Below are 17,318 nucleotides of genomic sequence, written 5' to 3'. Positions count from 1 at the left end.
TTCCTTTTCTCCTTTTCCTCTTTTTCTTCTCAGTATATTTTACATAAAGCTGTATACCAGGAAATAATTACTATGAAATTATGGATTAGATATAGAGGTTTATTTTTCAAATATTAATAATTAAAATACAAAAATGTCATCCACGTCTCATGTAAAAGCACTGCATACTCCTCCACACCTGTGGAAAGGCAGTGTACACTGCGGGCTTATGCTTATGCTGTTTGAGTCATCTGGGTCCGTTTTGCCAGGGTCCTGGTTAATTAATGCCATGCTTTGGGCGCGCTCAAGCCAGAAATGAGGGTTGTAGCCTGTGGCCAAGGAGCAGAGGGGATTCTCACTAAACATCCTCTCGGTGTTAGACTTCACAGGGCCTTGCTTTTCCAAACCTCCCCCTTCCCTGGGCTCTGAGCAGCTGAGCCGAGGGTCCGTACCCCCTACTCCTTCCAACCCAAGAACTGGTGCTAGTCTTTGGTTTTGAAAAGGGTCTTTCCTGGAGGCCTCCTCTTGGGTCATCAGATCAGGCCAGCTGTGAAAGATTTAAATGCCCCTGTTGGAGGGCCGGCCCCGTGGCTTAGCAGTTAAGTGCTCGCGCTCCACTACTGGCGGCCCGGGTTCGGATCCCGGGCGCGCACAATGCACCGCTTCTCCGGCCATGCTGAGGCCGCGTCCCACATACAGCAACTAGAAGGATGTGAAACTGTGATGTACAACTATCTACTGGGGCTTTGGGGGAAAAAAAATAAATAAATAAAATTAAATGCCCCTGTTGGAGAGGGAGGGACAGCTCCCACAGCCCCCTGTAAGCCCAGCGAGCTTTTTCCTGTCTTGGGAAATGGTGACTGGATTCGCGCTTTGCTGCAGAGGGTGGTGTGCGAGAATGTGCTCAGGCCTGTCCTCCACCCGCGCCGGTGAGGAGCGTGTCTGTCCCCAGCCCTGCCATTTCCTCCCGATTGGCTGTGCCAGATGCTCCAGACGCCGTTAATGAGACGCTGAGGGAATTGGCCAGGGGAAGGCTCTCGAGTTCAAGGGGACGCAGGAGGAAGCTGAGGGTGAAAAGGTCCCGTGAGCCAGCGGCTCTGCTCAACTCAAAGCCCAGCAGACTTCTGGAAGAGGAAATGGGGCAAAGACATTAGTGTGGGGCTTCCCTCGGCAATCTTGTTTTTCTTGTTACTGACTCATTTATTTATTTGTTATCAGTGATCTTGGTGATGCAGGCTCTGAGAGGCAGGCCAGCAAATGGACATTGAGCCTTCTCCCTGCCGAGCTATCTGCCAGACCTAGGCAGAGGGTGGCCAGGGGCTGGAAAAAGAAATAAGACGTGTCTCTGCTCCTCAAGGAGGCCATAGTTAAGAATTAACTGGGCAGATGCTGCTGAACCAGCCCTCTTGACCTGCAGATTGACACTGGGCCACATTCCGTTAGAACTCCCCCAGGATGGAGGATGCCAGGATGTCCTGGCTTGAGCTGGGACGTGTGGGCTTGGGTGGGCGTCTGTAGACCTGGCGTCTGGTCTTGGCTTTGCCGCTGTGGGGTGCCTGCTTTGTGTTAAGTGCTCGGGATACGGGCCCTTCCTGTGTGTGTGGCCGGTACAGGCCGTGGAGGAAACAGACACTCATTCAGTAACCACATAAGTAGATGCAGAATTCTGATTAGGATGCATTCTATGAAGAAAAAGCAGATGGGGCTGGAGAAGCGGAGCACGTAACCTGGAGATCGGACTACTTCTGAGGGTTGAGGACTGCGTCTCTAAGGAAGTGATTCCTAGGTGATGAGTAAGTCTCCACTAACAGGCAGGGTGCGGAATAGTGTCCCAGGCAGAGGGAACACATGTGCAAAGGCCCTGATGTAGATGAGAACTTGGTGTGGTCAAGGACCAGAAAGATGACCAGAGTGGCTAGAGTCAGGGGGTGACAAGGTGATGCTGGTAGAAGGAGAAGTTGAAGAGTGGGCGCTGAGGGTCCTATGAAGCTTCCTAAGCCACGAGAAGGGAGAACAACAGGAAACCTATGGCAGTTTTTAAGCAGGGGAGTGACATGATACAATATATACTTTATAAAACCTCACTTCAGCTGTTAGGTGGAGAATACATTGTAAAGAATCAAAAGTGGGATGAGATTATTCAGCCATAAAAAGGAATGAACAGGTGCATGATAAGATGCTTAACATCGCTAGTCATTAGGGAAATGCAGATCAAAACCACAATGAGATACCACCTCATGCCTGTTAGAATGGCCATCATCAAAAAGACAGGAGATGACAAATGCTGTCAAGGATGTAGAGAAAAGGGATCCCTTCTGCACTGTTGGTGGGATTTTAAACTAGTACAGCCACCATGGAAAACAGTGTGGAGAATCCTCAAAAAATTAAAAATAGAACTACCACATGATCCAGCAATTCCACTTCTGGGTGTATATCCGAAGGAAATGAAAACACTAACTTGTAAAGATATCTACACCTTCATGTTCAAAGCAGCATTATTTACAATAGCCAAGACATGAAAACAACCTAAGTGTCCATCAACAGATTAATAGATAAAACAGTTGTGATATATATATACACTATATATATATATATACACTATATATATATTTATACACACACAATGGAATATTATTCAGCCATAAAAAATCAGGAAATCCTGCCATTTGTGACAACATGGATGGACCTTGAGTGTATTATGCTAAGTGAAATAAGTCAGACAGAGAAAGACAAATACTGTATGATCTCACTTATGAGTGGAATTAAAAAAAAAACAAAGTCATAGAAAAAGAGATCAGATTTGTTGTTACCAGAGGTGGGGGGGTGGGGAGAGCGGGAATTAGAGGACGATGGTCAAAAGGTACAAACTTCCAGTTATTTTTTTCAGATGAATAAGTATTGGGGATGTAATGTACAACATGATGACTATAGTTAACACTGCTGTATGATATATAGGAAAGTTGTTAAGAGAGCAAGTCCTAAGAGTACTCACCACAAGGAAAAAATTTTTTTCTTTTTTTTCTTTTTCTTTTTATTTTATCTATATGAGATGATGAATGCCAACTAAACTTATTGTGGTAATCATTTCACAGTATGTGTAAGTCAAACCATTATGCTGTTTACCTTAAACTTACACAGTGATGTATATCAATTATATCTCGATAAACTGGGGGAGGAAAAAGGAATGAAGTTTTGAGACATATTACAACATGGACAAACCTCAAAAACATGATGCTAAATGAAAGAAGCCAGACGCGAAAGTTCACATATTGTATGATTCCATTTATGAATTCCATTATGAAATACCCAGAATAGGCAACTCCATGGAGACAGAAAACAGATTGGTGGTTGCCAGGGACTGGAGGGAAGGGGAATGGAGAGTAAGTGCTTAATGGGTACAAGGTTTCCTTTTGGGGTGATGAAAATATTGTGGAACTAGATAGAGGTGGTAATTGCACAATATTGTGAATGTACTTAATGCCACTGAATTGTTCACTTTCAAGTGGTTAATTTTATATTACGTGAATTTCACCTCAATATAAAAATAAAGCAAAAAAAACAAAGTGGGATTGGGAGTCCGATTAAGAGGCAGCAGCAGCTCAGGTGAGGCAAGAAGGTGGCTTGGACCAGAACTGTGGGGCTGGAGATAGAAAGTAATGAGTCGATTTGAAGAGGTACGGATTCCCAGGATCCTTTTAGTTCGGATATTCTATGCAAATTAGCCATCATGAAGATCGGAAGAACTTTCCTAGATTCCAACACTGGAATAGTCCTTTGCTGTACCTGGTAAAACAAGGGCATTGTCCTAAGCACAGACTGTGGCCCCAGAGCTGGGTTGCAGCCTCAGCTCAGCCCGGCTCTGGGGCTGCTGTCAGCAGAGCCCACCATGTCAGGGAGCCCTGACTTGCTTTCCCACCCAGAAAGCAGCATGGTCCACCCAGGGCTGACACAGCCCCAAAGGATGGAGCTGCCCTTGCCAATGTTTTGTGCCACCCAATTTTACTGCTTTTCCCAGAAATGTCCCCATTTCCAGAAAAGACAGATAGATATCTAATATCCTGCAAAGATCATGGAAATAATGTTCTTTTTAATTGCATCTGAAGGATATACTGCAAAATAGCCACTAAATCTTAGTGAACAGTCAGAGTCATCAGACACAGTCATTTGTGTCTGTTTTCCCCTCTGAGCATGCCTGGGTAATGAGCGCAGATGGTAAAGGTGAATCCCATATCCTGGCCCTGAAGACTTCCTTGATGGGTAGGAAGCAATATAGGATTCCCTTCCACCTACTCTGATCAAATAGCCATTTATCCTCCCACTTTCTCTCCCTCCTGTCCCCTCTTTCTCCCTTCCATCTGTCCATCTGTCCATCCTGCCATCCTCTCTTTCTTCATTACATCCATCTATCTCTCCATCCATCCATCATCCTTCCATCCTTTGACCTTTTCACCTTTCCTTCCTTCCATCTATCCTCCCATCCTCCTCCATTCCTTTTACCTATTATTTTATCTTCCCATTCTCTCTCTCATTCCATCCATTTGTCCTCCCATTCTGTCATCCTCTCATCCTCCATACTTTCTATCCATGCTTCCCTCCCCTCATCCTCTCATCCTCTCTGTCCTTCATTCGTTTCATCCTTCCACTTTTTCACCCTTCCTTCCATCCATCCATCCATCCATCCATCTTTTAATCTATCCATCTGTCTAACTAACATTTATTTATATGTACCCCTTCTCTGCTCCATCTGTGGCCATGAGGTGGTAAAGCAAATTGCCTCTCTGCAGTCATTGAGCTACTCTTAAACTTGTGCTGGGTTAGACTTGGTTCCCCTTGTACAAAGGATCTGGCCTCATCACTTGGTGGCCCAGTGTTGCAAGGCTCCCATCCAAGTTTTGAAGATGATAGTGGTATTTATTTCCAGAGGGTCTGACTGCATCCTCTTCATCTGCCAAGGGTAGCAGTGAGTTTAGAGAGTTGCTGGATGTTTCTGATGAAAAACATGGGTTGGCTTCAATTTTTGGCTTCTTCAAGGTTCTTTCCATGCCATATAGCCACCCAATCCAACCTGGTCATAGTGACGTTAGTAACAGGTAACCTGATCCCTCGTTCTGTTTCTAGGCCCTGTGCCAAGCAGGTGATCTCATAGAATTGTCACGATATCCTTCTTAGGTAGGTGCTATTATTTTCCCCATTGTCCAGATGAGGAAACTGAGGCACAAAGAGGCAAGATCACTTTCCTGAGGTCACCATCAGGCCCCAGGCCCTGTCTCCCTGACCCAGAAGCCTGTGAGTTTAACTCCTATGTTACACCGCCTCAGTGTAGACGCCTCTTTGAATCTCCACCATTGGACACACGTGTGGAATGAAATGCCACCCCCTCCTTGCTTCCCTCTCTTCTCCAACCACGGCCAGGGAGAGCCAGCCAGCGTGTGCTGCCCTAACAGGAAGCAGCTTCCTGGGCCTTGCCGCAGGCCCCTGGGGAGGCAATAAGCATCCATCCATCCACCCTGTGGCTCTGCAGGCAGACTTGGATTCCTTAAAGCCGATGGGTGGCAGGCCCCCTGGAGACGGTGACTTTTAGGTTGCTGGTGTGGGAGGCCTCCAGTCTCAGGTTAACACACCTTTCTGGGCACTTTACCCAGAACTGTGAAAATTTGCAAGGAGGGTTCGCTTTGGCCACAAGAGGGCGCCCAACTCCTGGCCAGACCTGAATGGGGCTTTGGAGGGAGGGGGGAGGAGAGCAGTGAGGTTAGTTTTCCACGCAGTTTTAAACCAGGCTCTCTTAAACTGATCCCGTAAGCCCCTTGGGAAGGGGAGAAACGTTTCAAAACCACCTCAAGAGGTTCATTCTATTCAGCTGGTGCCGAGCTAGGGGCTGAGAGCTCTAAAAACGAAAACCACAAATTCCTGTCTTCAAGGAGCCCACAGTCGAGTGTGGAAGATACAGAAGTAGAATGCAGTATGATAAATGCCAGTCTTAATCCAGATGGTCATTTAATAAGCATTTAATGAGCACCTACTGTGTGCCAGGCTTTGTACTAGTTGCCAAGGACAGAGAAATGAACAATACAGCATCATTGCCCCCAAAGACCCACAATCCTCTTGGGAGATGAAAGCTAAAAGAACAAATTTGGAAAAATAGAAAGTGCAGCCACAGAGAGATATCTAGAATATTTTAGGAGAATTGAGGAGGAACACCCACCCAGGCTAGGCGGGAAGGGAGGGTGTCATGGAAGGCTTCCTGGAGAAAGAAACACTCAGCCCTGGCTGGGAGGGATTGGGGTATCAGGGAAGTCTTCCTGGAGGAGAGGACACCATAAAAGACAGATGGGGATTAACCAGGCAAAGAAAGGAAGGGTATTCCAGGTGGTGGGGACAGCATAAGCAAAGGGTTGGAGGTGAGAGAGAGTGCAGAAGATGTGGCTGGACTCCGTGAGGGGGGAATGCAGAGGGCCGAGGGGCCAGATCAAGGTGGGGATGGATATCGGGTGCCGCGTGAAGGAGGTTGGGTCTCCCTGCTGTCGTGTTGTGTGCCTATGGATACATTTCCTCTCCTCTTTTTCTGTCTCCCTTTCAGAGCCAAGAAGAAAAGCAAACCCTTGAACCTCAAGATCCACAGCAGCGTGGGCAGCTGCGAGAACATCCCTTCGCAGCAGCGCTCCCCGCTGCTCTCCGAGCGCTCCCTCCGCTCCTTTTTTGTGGGGCACGCGCCCTTCCTGCCCTCCACCCCTCCCGTCCACACCGAGGCCAACTTCTCCGCAAGTAAGCCAGCGCGCGCCGGGCCGCGGCACCTGCTGGCCCCCATGCCAGGTGCACGCTCCGTTTTCTTTCTCTTGCGCAAATGCTCGTGAAATGCTCGCTGAACGCATCCGCCGGCTACCGGCCGCCTCCCACCCGCGCCGCTCACGCCCCTTTGGATGGTTTCCAATGGAAGGGGGGGTAATTGGCGCTCCAGAGGGTGACTGGCAGCTGTCAATGGGCCCACGTTCCTACTGTTTTTGCCTGCAGGTGTATGGGGATGACAGAGGGAAGCAAGCATGCAGGGCATTCAAGGAAACAGCCTTTTCTCTCTGCTTCTCAGCTCCCCGGTTATAGGATTTTCCTTGGCTGCTGTGGATAAGGCATCTATGATTAAATTTTTTAATTATTTCCCCCGCTCAGGTCAACACGTATAACCTTTACATCTCAAAGATGTATTTGGGTTCAATCTGGGCTGAGCGTGGCCTGGGGTGGTTTGTATTCTACTCCCACGAATTTCTGCTGGAGACAAAGTGGTTATTACTCGGAGTGGAAATGGAACTTTCTGGTGATCAGGGGCTGAGGTCTCAGAAAACGTTTACTCTTCTCTGCGCAGAGGCCGTTTTGCTGAACAGGCACAGACGTGGTCAGAGGGGAGCCCCTGAAAAAAGCCCAGCCAGTCCTCCAGCCAAGATGAGAATTTTTATTGACTGGGAACTTGGGAGGAGGAGAGGCTGCTGGAATGTGGAGGAATTAATCCCTGGCCCTTCATACAGCCACAGGGTGACCATGTCCTGGTGCTGCTCTGCCAAATGATGAGTAATGTTCACTGAGCACCAGTACATGCTAATCACCCACGAGTGATCTCATTTAGTTCTTGCAACAGTCTCTTGTACAGATGGGTTATTCCCATTGTATAGATGAGGAGACTGAGGCTCAGAGACATCAAAGAACTTGGCCAAGTCACACAGCTATTGAGTAGTTGAGCCGGATTTGAATCTGGTTCTTTCTAACTCCAGTGTATACAAGCCTAACCATCACTTATGATTTGATAACCAAGATCCCTCAAATACCCAGCAGGATGCCTTTCTCTAAGTGTGGAGTTCTCTTCTTTACCTTTACATAAGGGTTTTTATAGTGTTTCTAGGGAGGCCGTGGACCCTTTGAGAGTTTCATGAAATCTATTAATTCTCTCCTGGAAAATTGCACACATAACATCAAACACGTGTGTCCAGTGTCAAGCCTGTTGGGTTCAGAAGGTTGGCCTTAGCCCAGCTGGATGGCTGGCCTGGGGCAGCATGGTGAACTCAGTTGACAGTCCCCAAATGTGTATCACGCGTCCACTGCAGGAGTCAGATGAGGATCTGAAACCAGAAGAGACCCCTGTGGACGTCAGCCAGGAGGACTTCCGGAGTCTGGCTTGTCTCAGTGCCCTGGGGGCACAGGGCCCTGAATCAAGCAAACTAAAATAGCACTCATGACACACGTCAAGACCAGAGGCCAGTTTATTAATTTGTCAGGAGAAATCACTGTCAGAGAGGCCAAAAATGCTCCATGATGGTGGACCTACGTGGCAGTCAGAGGGTGGCTCGGTGAGCCCGGATGAGAAAGAGGGGTGGTGACATATGAAATGTGTAAGGCAGCGGAGCGCGGCAGGCTGTCATGGCCCTGGAGGGAGATGTCTGGGTTCTAATCCCACTCTGGTTCTTTTGAGCAGTGTGCCTGACCTCGAGCAAGTTAAGAGTCTCTCTGAACCTCAGTTTCTTCGTCTGTAAAATGGGACAATAGGTAACCTCATAGATGGTTGTGAGGATTAGATAAGCTCATGGATGTCAAAGTCATCTGCACAATGCCCAGCACACAGTAAGTGCTTAATAAATGGTAGCTGTCATTATGATGTTTATTAGCTCCTTTTCCCAAGCAGCATTCAGATCCTCTGGCTCCTTGATTCATTTGGGGACTGTGGCTGTCTGTTCACCCCCCTTCCCCGCGGCCCTAACAGTGCTGGAATTTACCTTGGCAGGACGCTGGGCAGCTGCCTCCAGCATCCATCTGTCTTTGGGCATCTCCATCCTCTGAGCGAATGTCAGCATGGCCACCCCTGGGGGTTTGACTGCAGCTATGCACTGCGGTTCTGGCCAGCGTAGAAGTGTCTCCAGCCTGCTTAAAAAATCACAGACTTGCACATCTAGACCCCCATTCTCCTGCCAAAGAGTTCTGTGAGGACTCACCGTGGCTCCCAACTTTTCATGCCTGCCGTGGTCTCCATCGGAGAGGAGAGGCTTCTTTCTCTGTTGTCTAGGGCAGGAGCAAAGTCCTTAATTAAAATCAGCTCCTGGAACTAAGAGGCTCTAGACACACAATTGCCTCTCTGGACAGTCCTGGTCTTTGTATGCAAAGAGATCTCCCAGAAAGAGAAAAGTTAGCATTTGGGTCTCAGTGGGAGAATGAGTGTGTAACCCGAATATTAGCTGGAGCCCCATGGACCAGTCCTTTCTCCGTTGATCCTGACAAATAGCAGAGACAGAGGCAGCCTGCTGGGACAGGCTCCAGGTTAGGAAATCTGACGCCCTCTGTTGGAGTCTCAGTGTTGCCACCAATTGCTTGTGTGACCTTTGTCCCTGCCTTGTCCCGGTTAAGACTCACCACAATCTTTGAGGCTGGCATTGTTATTCCCATTTTATACATAAGGAAACTGAGGCTCAGAAAGGTGAATGATCTTGCCCGTGTTATAGGTTTTGAGTCCAGATCCAGTCTAGCCTACATTCCATCTCTTTGTTGAAGTTAGTTTCTTTCTCTATCTGGGTCTCAGTTTCCCCGAGTGTACAGTAAAAGACTCCGTGAGGGTCCATTCCAGAGCTTAGAAACTCTGAGATTCCAAGGCTTATCCAGTGAGCTTTTCCCAGGCAAATCTTTTGACTCACTTAGATGCTGCTTTTGGAGACTGCAGCGGGGCTGTTGGGAGAACTCAGCTGCGGATGCTGGTTCCCCCTTGTTTGTAATAATCCCGTCCTCTCACCATGCTGAGTTGCAGAAGAGAACTTCCTGCCTCTGGCCCCAGAGCCAGCCCTCCTCCCACTGACCCAGCCAAGGGAGCCCCTGAGGCTGCGTCCCTGCCAGGCTGAGTCTGTCTGCCCGTTTGTCGCTGTCAGCTCTGGCCATGGCTGCACCGTGAAGGGTGGTGATACGCATCTTGTTAGCCCTGATGGTGATGCCTGGAGACAGCATTAGGCAGATCTGGCTGTAGAGTGGCCTAGCCTTGGACCCTCAGGGTGCCTAGCCACCTCAGATAAGATGTGAGAAGGACTTCACCTCTGGGGGGTTACCCTACTTCCCTGGTCTGAGGGTGATGAGCAGGGGAGAGAGGGGAGTGGCAGGGGCCCCAGCTTACGAAGGAATCTGTCTCTAAGATTAGCCATGGACAAAGCACAAGTTATCCGACTACTGCTCGACGTGGAAGATGCTGACTCAGGATGCTTCCCAGAGAAGCAGACAACGGTGGACTTAGCTCTCCCTCCTTGCTGCATTTATTCCGTGTCCTGTTCAAGCATGCCATGTTGCTCCCATGGTGTCTGATAGGATGCCCTCCGTGCATGGGCCATTTTTGGTCCAACGAGCTGTGTGTGCCTGTGGCTCCTTGTAGGGCTTCTCTGGTCCCAGCTCAGAATGAAGAAATGCCGCCTAGATGGATGGAGTAATTATTCGTCATCATTCATTACTGGCTGGTGGAAGTGATTTTGGGTTTATAGCAAATGAGTAGCGGCTGACATGTCATTGGGCAAGTCACCAAACCCCCTGTGTCTATTTCTCCCCAGCAAGGATGTAGTGGGGACAAAATGAGAAATACATGTAAATTTCGTAGCACGGGGGCTGGTGCTTAGAGAACTGAGTCTCGGTGAAGGGTGGCTTTGGGAGCTATTGCTGTATGCTGTGTGATGGACTAGCTTGTAACAATGATGAAAATGATGATAATAATAGCAGTTGGCATTTATTGTGCGTTGATAATGTTCCAGGCCTCGTCAATTAGGGCAAAGCAATTTACTTCTCTTATTTCACTTAAGTTTCACAATCCTCTATAAGGTAGGGACTATTATGATCCCCATTTTACAGATGAAGAAACTGGGGCTGAGAGATTAAGTTACTGACCCAACGTCACAGGTCAGGAAGGAAGTGGAGTTCGTGTTCATCCTGAAGCGACCATTCTGCAATGCTGCGGAATGAAATCGCAACACTGTCTTCACTGAAACCTGCTTGCTCATCAAGTTGGGACTTGAACTTGTTCAAGTTTTCTTGCTGGCGCCCTTGCCTAGCTGGGGGATTGTGTTGTGCGGGACAGCCTCGCTCCAAGGATGCTTCTTGTTCACCAGCGAGCTGTGCTCGCCCAGAGAGCAGAACCCACACTGACTAACCAGTTATTACACTGCCGGACTCCGTCGTTGATATTCAGAGGATTCATTGTCCCAGGTGGTAGCCATCTCCGTGGGGGCCAGGCAGCTGCAGAAAGCACCCAAGAGAATGAGTTGCAGACAGCTTCTGCGACTCATTCATTCTGGACGTCTTTGGGAGAAGATGAGGGATGACAGGGTACTTTTGTCACCTGCAGTTTTCTGGCTGTTTCTTTATTAGCTGCTTCTGAGGGTCAAGTACTTCAGGGTAGCAGCTCCCAAAGGGAACGAATGACTGATGATTCCCCGACTTCTTCATCTTGGACCTAATGATACCAGCTGCAGTTTGATATGAAGCCCTGGTCTTATGAGAGATTGTCCTTCGTGAGGTGTCTTGAAAGACGGCACACCCTCCCCTTCCCCTGCCCCGCCATGCCCTCTCCTCATCTCTCCTCCAGGCATCTCCCAGAGACAAGGCGACAGATAGCTGACCCTCCGTTGAGGGCCTGGCCTCCTGTGCCTGAGGCTGAGTCAGGAGGCTGATTTGTCGAGGGAGGCAGCAGGTAGCAATAAAGACTGATGAAGCCGAACTGCATACTCCCAAGAAACCAGCCACTGGAAGTTATAAAGAGACTCAGGATGGGGGTGATTATATAATGGGGTTTAATGAGGCTTGAGGCCAAGGTTCATTACCCGCTTGGAGGAGGGGGAAGAGGAGCGCGTGTCATGACAGAAGTCTGCTGCCTGAACCACGTTGCCATCTCAGAATCGGGAGAGATTTTGAGAAGTTTGGGTCTGACCTGACTCAGTGGTGGCAATTCCAAGGGGAAAACATATATCCCGTGGGAGTGACCCAAAGAATGTTTCTTCCCAAGAATGAGCAGGCAGAAATCCGCTCCCCAACCCCCCAGCTGCCACAGGAAACATCTTTGCCATATTTTAGAAACTCAGGTCCCAGCAGGTCCCAACACGTACTGACTGTCTGCTACTTGCCAGGCAGGTATTGGTCTAGGAGTTTTGTAGGCTTGAAAATATATATACCTGGAAACAAATAAAATGATATAGAAAGATCCCTAATGGAAAACACTGGTCTCCTGCACCATCCCTCTCCCCATGCTGCTTTTTAAAAACTCTTTCTGTGTCTAGTTCTTTTGGTGGTCACTTCCACAATTTAGGCTGTACCAGGGCTTCTCGAAGTGTGTGTCCTGGACCAGCGTCCTCAGCATCACCTGAAAGCTTCTTAGAAATGCAAATTCTTGCTCTCCCCGCTCCAGACCTACTGAATCAGGAGCTCTGGGGAGGGTCCAGCAATCTGAGTTTTTACCGGCCTCCAGGGGATTCTGCATGCTAACATTTGAGAATCACTCGGTTATATGACTTATTTTTTTCTAGCATTTTATTTTGAAATGATTTCAAACTTACAGAAAAGTTGCAAAAACAGTACAAAGGACTCCTGTACCCCCTTTACTTGGATTCACCAGATTAATATTTCCTTGTATTTGCTTGCTCTCTCCAATGCCCCACCGCCACCCCGTTGTTTCTCTCTCTTGGTTTTGTGAACCATTTCAGACTGCGTTGCATACTCTCTTACATAACCACGCAGTTACCAGATTCAGTAAACTTGACATCAACTCAAGACTTCCTCCTAACCATATTCCAATTTCAGCAATTGTCCCAATAGTATCATTTGTAGCAATTTTTTCTTTTCTGGTGCAGGATCCAATCCAGGGTCACACATAGCATCTAGCTGTTGCGTCAAGCTTGAGCAGTTAGTTCCTCAGCCCTGTTTATGACTTTGACAAGTTTGAAGAGTAGGACCAGCTCCTTTACAGGATGTCCCTCCATTTGGATGTGTCTGTGTTTCCTCGTGGTTAGACTCAGGCTGTGCAGTTTTAGCAGGACCTCTACATAAATGATGTTGTGTCCTTCTTGGTGCATCCTCTCTTTGTGGGACCAGGGCTACCAGATCTTTGAATGTTTCAAAAGAAGTCAGAGATTGTGACTTCTATGAGAACTCTCCCGATTTTAAAATGTTAGCACCCAGTGAAAAATCTTTTAACCCTGTGTGAGCCAGTATTAAATAACCCCACAGGTTGGTGGGTCGTAATTGATCTTGGGGTTCCCAATTTTTAACCTTTGTTCTAGAATCATAGAGGTCAGAACTGGTAGGGGCCTCAGAAATTACTGAATCCAACTCCTCATTTTACAGATGGCATTTCTTTTTAAGTTGGAAATTTCTTAGGGTTTCTGCTTTATTATTCCCTGATATCCACAGCAGAAGTTGAGGCCAGAAGGTGGAAATGGACTGACTTGCCCAGGGTTACAGAGGGATTTGAACCTGGGTCTCCTGTTGCCCAACCAAGGCTCTCTCCACTTCGCCAAGATGATTGCAAAGCTGTGGTCTCTGCTGTTCCTGAAAGTGCTCCAGAGGACGGAAACAGTGCCTTCGTTTAAAAGTCGACACGTTTGGTGTGTATGGAGGGCTGGTGATGTGTGCGTGTGTGAGGTGCGTGCGTATGTTCTGTGCGAGGCCACTTCCGGGTTTTTATCATCAATTCTCTTGTCTCTGGTCTGCCTGCGCATTTTGCAATTCCTGCCTTAGCACAAACAGCTTGGGCTCAGCGTGCATTAGACAACCTTAGACCTTTTGTTATGATTGCTCCCACCAGGAAGCGTGGTAGCAGAAATTGGTTGGTAAGTGGTTGGCGTTAGGAGCCAAGGGGAGTCATTTATGTCTATTGGAGGGAGTCCTGATTCTTGGTCAGATACACCCTGTTGGCGTGGGCAGTCCTGTTCTCTGTCATCAGGCCCTGTGTCTGATTGTGCCTTTGTCCCAGTAACCCCCCTGATGAGGAATTCTCAGACTTCAACTGATTTCATAGCAACAGGGAAGGAAGTGGCGTGTAACGGTGCTATAGAACTACACAGTGGACACCTGGCATTCGTATTCTTTATCCGTGCTCCTGCACCCCCATTCCACGGATGAGGAAACTGATATTCCAGGAGGAGAAATCCGTGGTTAGAGGTTACACAGCACATCAGGGCCGAGACTAGAAACCATGGCACCTTCCAACTTCAAGTCACACGCTCTTTCTGCACACAACTTGGCCTGACCTCATTTCCATGAGACAGTAGGTTGGTGGGTGGTTTTAATCAAATTTGCTTCCCTCCCCAATAAAACTGATTCATCTCTAGTGGCCCCATCTTGCACCAGTTGGTGCAAGTCTATATTTTATCTAAGTGTGATCTTGGGCCCTCCCTCTCCATGATGCCCCATCTCCAAGTCTCATTGAGTTAACCTTCTTAATCAGAGGTCAGCAAACGTTTAGGTAATGCCCAGTAAAGGACCAGATAGTAAATATTTTCAGTTTTGCAAGCCATATGGTCTCCATCACAACTACTCAACTCTGCCATTGTAGCACAGAGCAGCCATAGACAACATCAAAACAAATGGATGGGGCTGTGTTCCAATAAAACTTTATTTACAAAACAGGCGGAGGGCCAGATTTGGCTCATGGGGTGTAGATAGCGACCTCTGTTCTGCTTTTTTCCATTTCCTCCTCCATCACCAGCACGCTGGTCCAAACTATGCAGTCGTCTCCAAATGGATCTTTCCATATCCACTTTGGCCCCAATCCAGTCCTTCAAAGTGATCTTCCCCAAATGAGAATCTGGCCCCCAAACCCAGGTTAAGATTCTACCACGATCTCCGTTGTTCACAGGTGACAGATCCTTAACGTGACCCACAAGGCCCTGGGTGAGCTGGCTCCCACCCCCTCTCTAGTCTCTTCTTGTTCCCTCTGCCACACTGGCTTTCCAAAAAAATTCCTTGAGTGAACTGTGTTCTCTCCTGCCTCACACCCTTAGGCTCCTGGACACCTGTCACTGTTGTCACTTCATCTCAATCACCACTTCCTGGGAAGGTGTCCCCTGACTCCTCAAGTTATGTCAGTTATACCTTCTCTCAATTCCTGTACTTTTCTTCAGAAGCGCTTATCACAATTGGCAGCCATCTGTTTATTTATCCATTTGTTTAAAGCCCTGTTCCCCCAATAGGAGTTCCATGAGGGCAGAGACCACATGGCTCTTGCTTATTACCATATCTGCAGTGCTTTGCATGGAGATGGCACACATTATTGAATGGACAATAAGATTTTTGAGCGTTCACTTTGTGGCCAGCAGTGTGAGCCTTCAGCTACTCAGGATCTAGAGGGCAAGGGAGAAAGGATTCTGCTTGTTGCCTTCCAGAGCTGGCTGCTTTTGGCATCGCTGAGGCAGGAACTGAAGTTGGTGGACTTCAATGCAGCCTTCGGGGTTTTATGGATGGTTCTCTCACCTTAACTGACCAGAGAGGCAGGCGCCCAAGCAAAACTGTCAAAAACCATTTTGTTGATTGGAAAATAAGCAGATCTTTATCACTGCATGATGGTGATAGTACTGACATATAGCTTAGGACTCATGGTTACAAGTGCCAGATAACCAAACTTGAGCCTTTTTTAGTATGAAGGTCATTTATTGGCACATGTAACTGAAAAGTCCAGGGGTTGTACAGCCTTCAGGTATGGCTGGATCTAGGGGTGCAGATCATGTCAGGTCTCTGTCTCTCTCAGCTCTATTCTTCTCTAGGATGACTTCACTTGTAGGCTCCATGTGGTGGCAGGCTGGCCCTAGAAGTCCCAGCCCCTTCCCTGTTGTGGTCCGTAATAGAGGACTGAGTTAGGTCTGAGGTTCATTCTGATTCAACCAGCTTGGCCATGTGCTCACCTCTAAACCAATCAGTGGGGTCAGGCAAATCAGATGGAAACTTATTGGCTTAATTCTGGGCTGTGATCTTTACCTTTAGACTTAGAAGTTGAGGCTTTTGTCTAAGAAGGGATAGTGAATGCTGGGGAAGCTGACAACCAGTGTTCACTAGAGTAAAAATGAATAATGGGGGGCTCCTGTCCTCAGGGGCTTTGAGGAGCATTCCCCTGGCCAAATTAGTTCATGATCTAAATTAGTGGGCCATGTCTCCACCATTGTACTGAAAACCCTTTCAGTTCTCCAAGTGTCTCCCTTGGGTGTGTTTCTCAGGGATGCCTGGGAAGGAGTTTCTTTTCTATCCCTCTGACACTCTCCTGGAGTCTCTAGGAAGCACACAGCCTACCAGGGAAGGTTACCCATGGTGCCAGGTGGAGACTCAGTCCTACCCCCAAGGCAAAGCCATAGCATCCTGCCATTAGCCAGACATGGAGTTGAGAGTTAGACAAACCTGGGTTTGAATCTTAGTCTCTGCCATTTATTACCTAACATCTCTGAGCCTCTGTTTCCTCATCTTTAAAATAGACATGATATGCCTTTCTCGTGGAGTGGTTATTAGGATGAAATGAAAGGATGCTCTGCCTGGTGCATAGGAAGCATTACCTAAGTATTGTGGTCATCAATACTATTATATGGTGTTTGGGTTTCAGTCAACTCTGATGCTCATTGGTTTCTGCTGGACATCACCCCACTGCCACCATACCTGAATGAGGGATCAGTATTGATTGAATTCCTGATGTGTAAAGTGTGTACTTTCGTAGTTCTTGTGGGCTGTTATGACAAAGTACCATAGACTGGGTGGTTTATAAACAACAGACAATTATTTCTCACAGTTCTGGAGGCTGGGAAGTCCAAGATCAAGGCGCCAGCATGGTCGCGTTCTGGTGAGAGCCTCTTCCTGGTTCATAACCGGCACCTTCCCGCTGTGTCCTCAGATGCTGGAAGGGGGGCTAGCAGACTCTATGGGGGCTCTATTATAAGGGCACAATCCCATTCACAAAGGCCCACCCTCATGACTTAACCACCTCCCAAAGGCCCCACCTCCTAATGTCCTCAGATCGGGCGTTAGGATTTCAACATGGGAATTTTGGAGGGACACAAACGTGCAGACCATCGCACTGAGCATCGTGGAGGTATCAAAGGCGTCTGCCTCGGTCCCTGACCTCAGAGAGCGTGCAGTCTCGTTGGTTAGAAGCCACGTAGGACACAGTCAAAAGCTCTGGGCCAGGAACTGGGAGGTCTGAGTTCTCCTCCCAGGACTGCTCCCCTGGCGATGTGGCTCTCGTTAGATTGTGCAACATCGCAGAGCCCTGGTTTCTTCATCTGGCAAATGGGCGTGTCGACGATATCCGCCCACCTCACAAGATGCTGATTGTTGGGAGGTGCGTGACCACCGTTTGAAAACTAGAAGTTGTT

The 17,318-nt window shown here is 48.1% G+C and overlaps 1 protein-coding gene across 1 annotated transcript in view; it reads left to right on the top strand.

The window, feature by feature from the left end:
* The window catches only part of KSR2 (kinase suppressor of ras 2), a 395,852-nt gene that overhangs the window by 222,494 nt on the left and 156,040 nt on the right, over nt 1-17,318 (top strand). Inside the window, exon 5 of the mRNA XM_058531516.1 lies at nt 6,557-6,741. Within this exon, the coding sequence (XP_058387499.1) occupies nt 6,557-6,741 (185 nt within the window). The remainder of the gene's footprint in view (nt 1-6,556; nt 6,742-17,318) is intronic.

This window comes from Diceros bicornis, chromosome 35, assembly GCF_020826845.1.
Source record: "Diceros bicornis minor isolate mBicDic1 chromosome 35, mDicBic1.mat.cur, whole genome shotgun sequence".
Classification (NCBI taxonomy): Eukaryota; Metazoa; Chordata; class Mammalia; order Perissodactyla; family Rhinocerotidae; genus Diceros; species Diceros bicornis.
The sequence above is the reverse complement of the archived record's forward strand: the minus strand, read 5'-3'. Positions and strand labels throughout refer to the sequence as shown.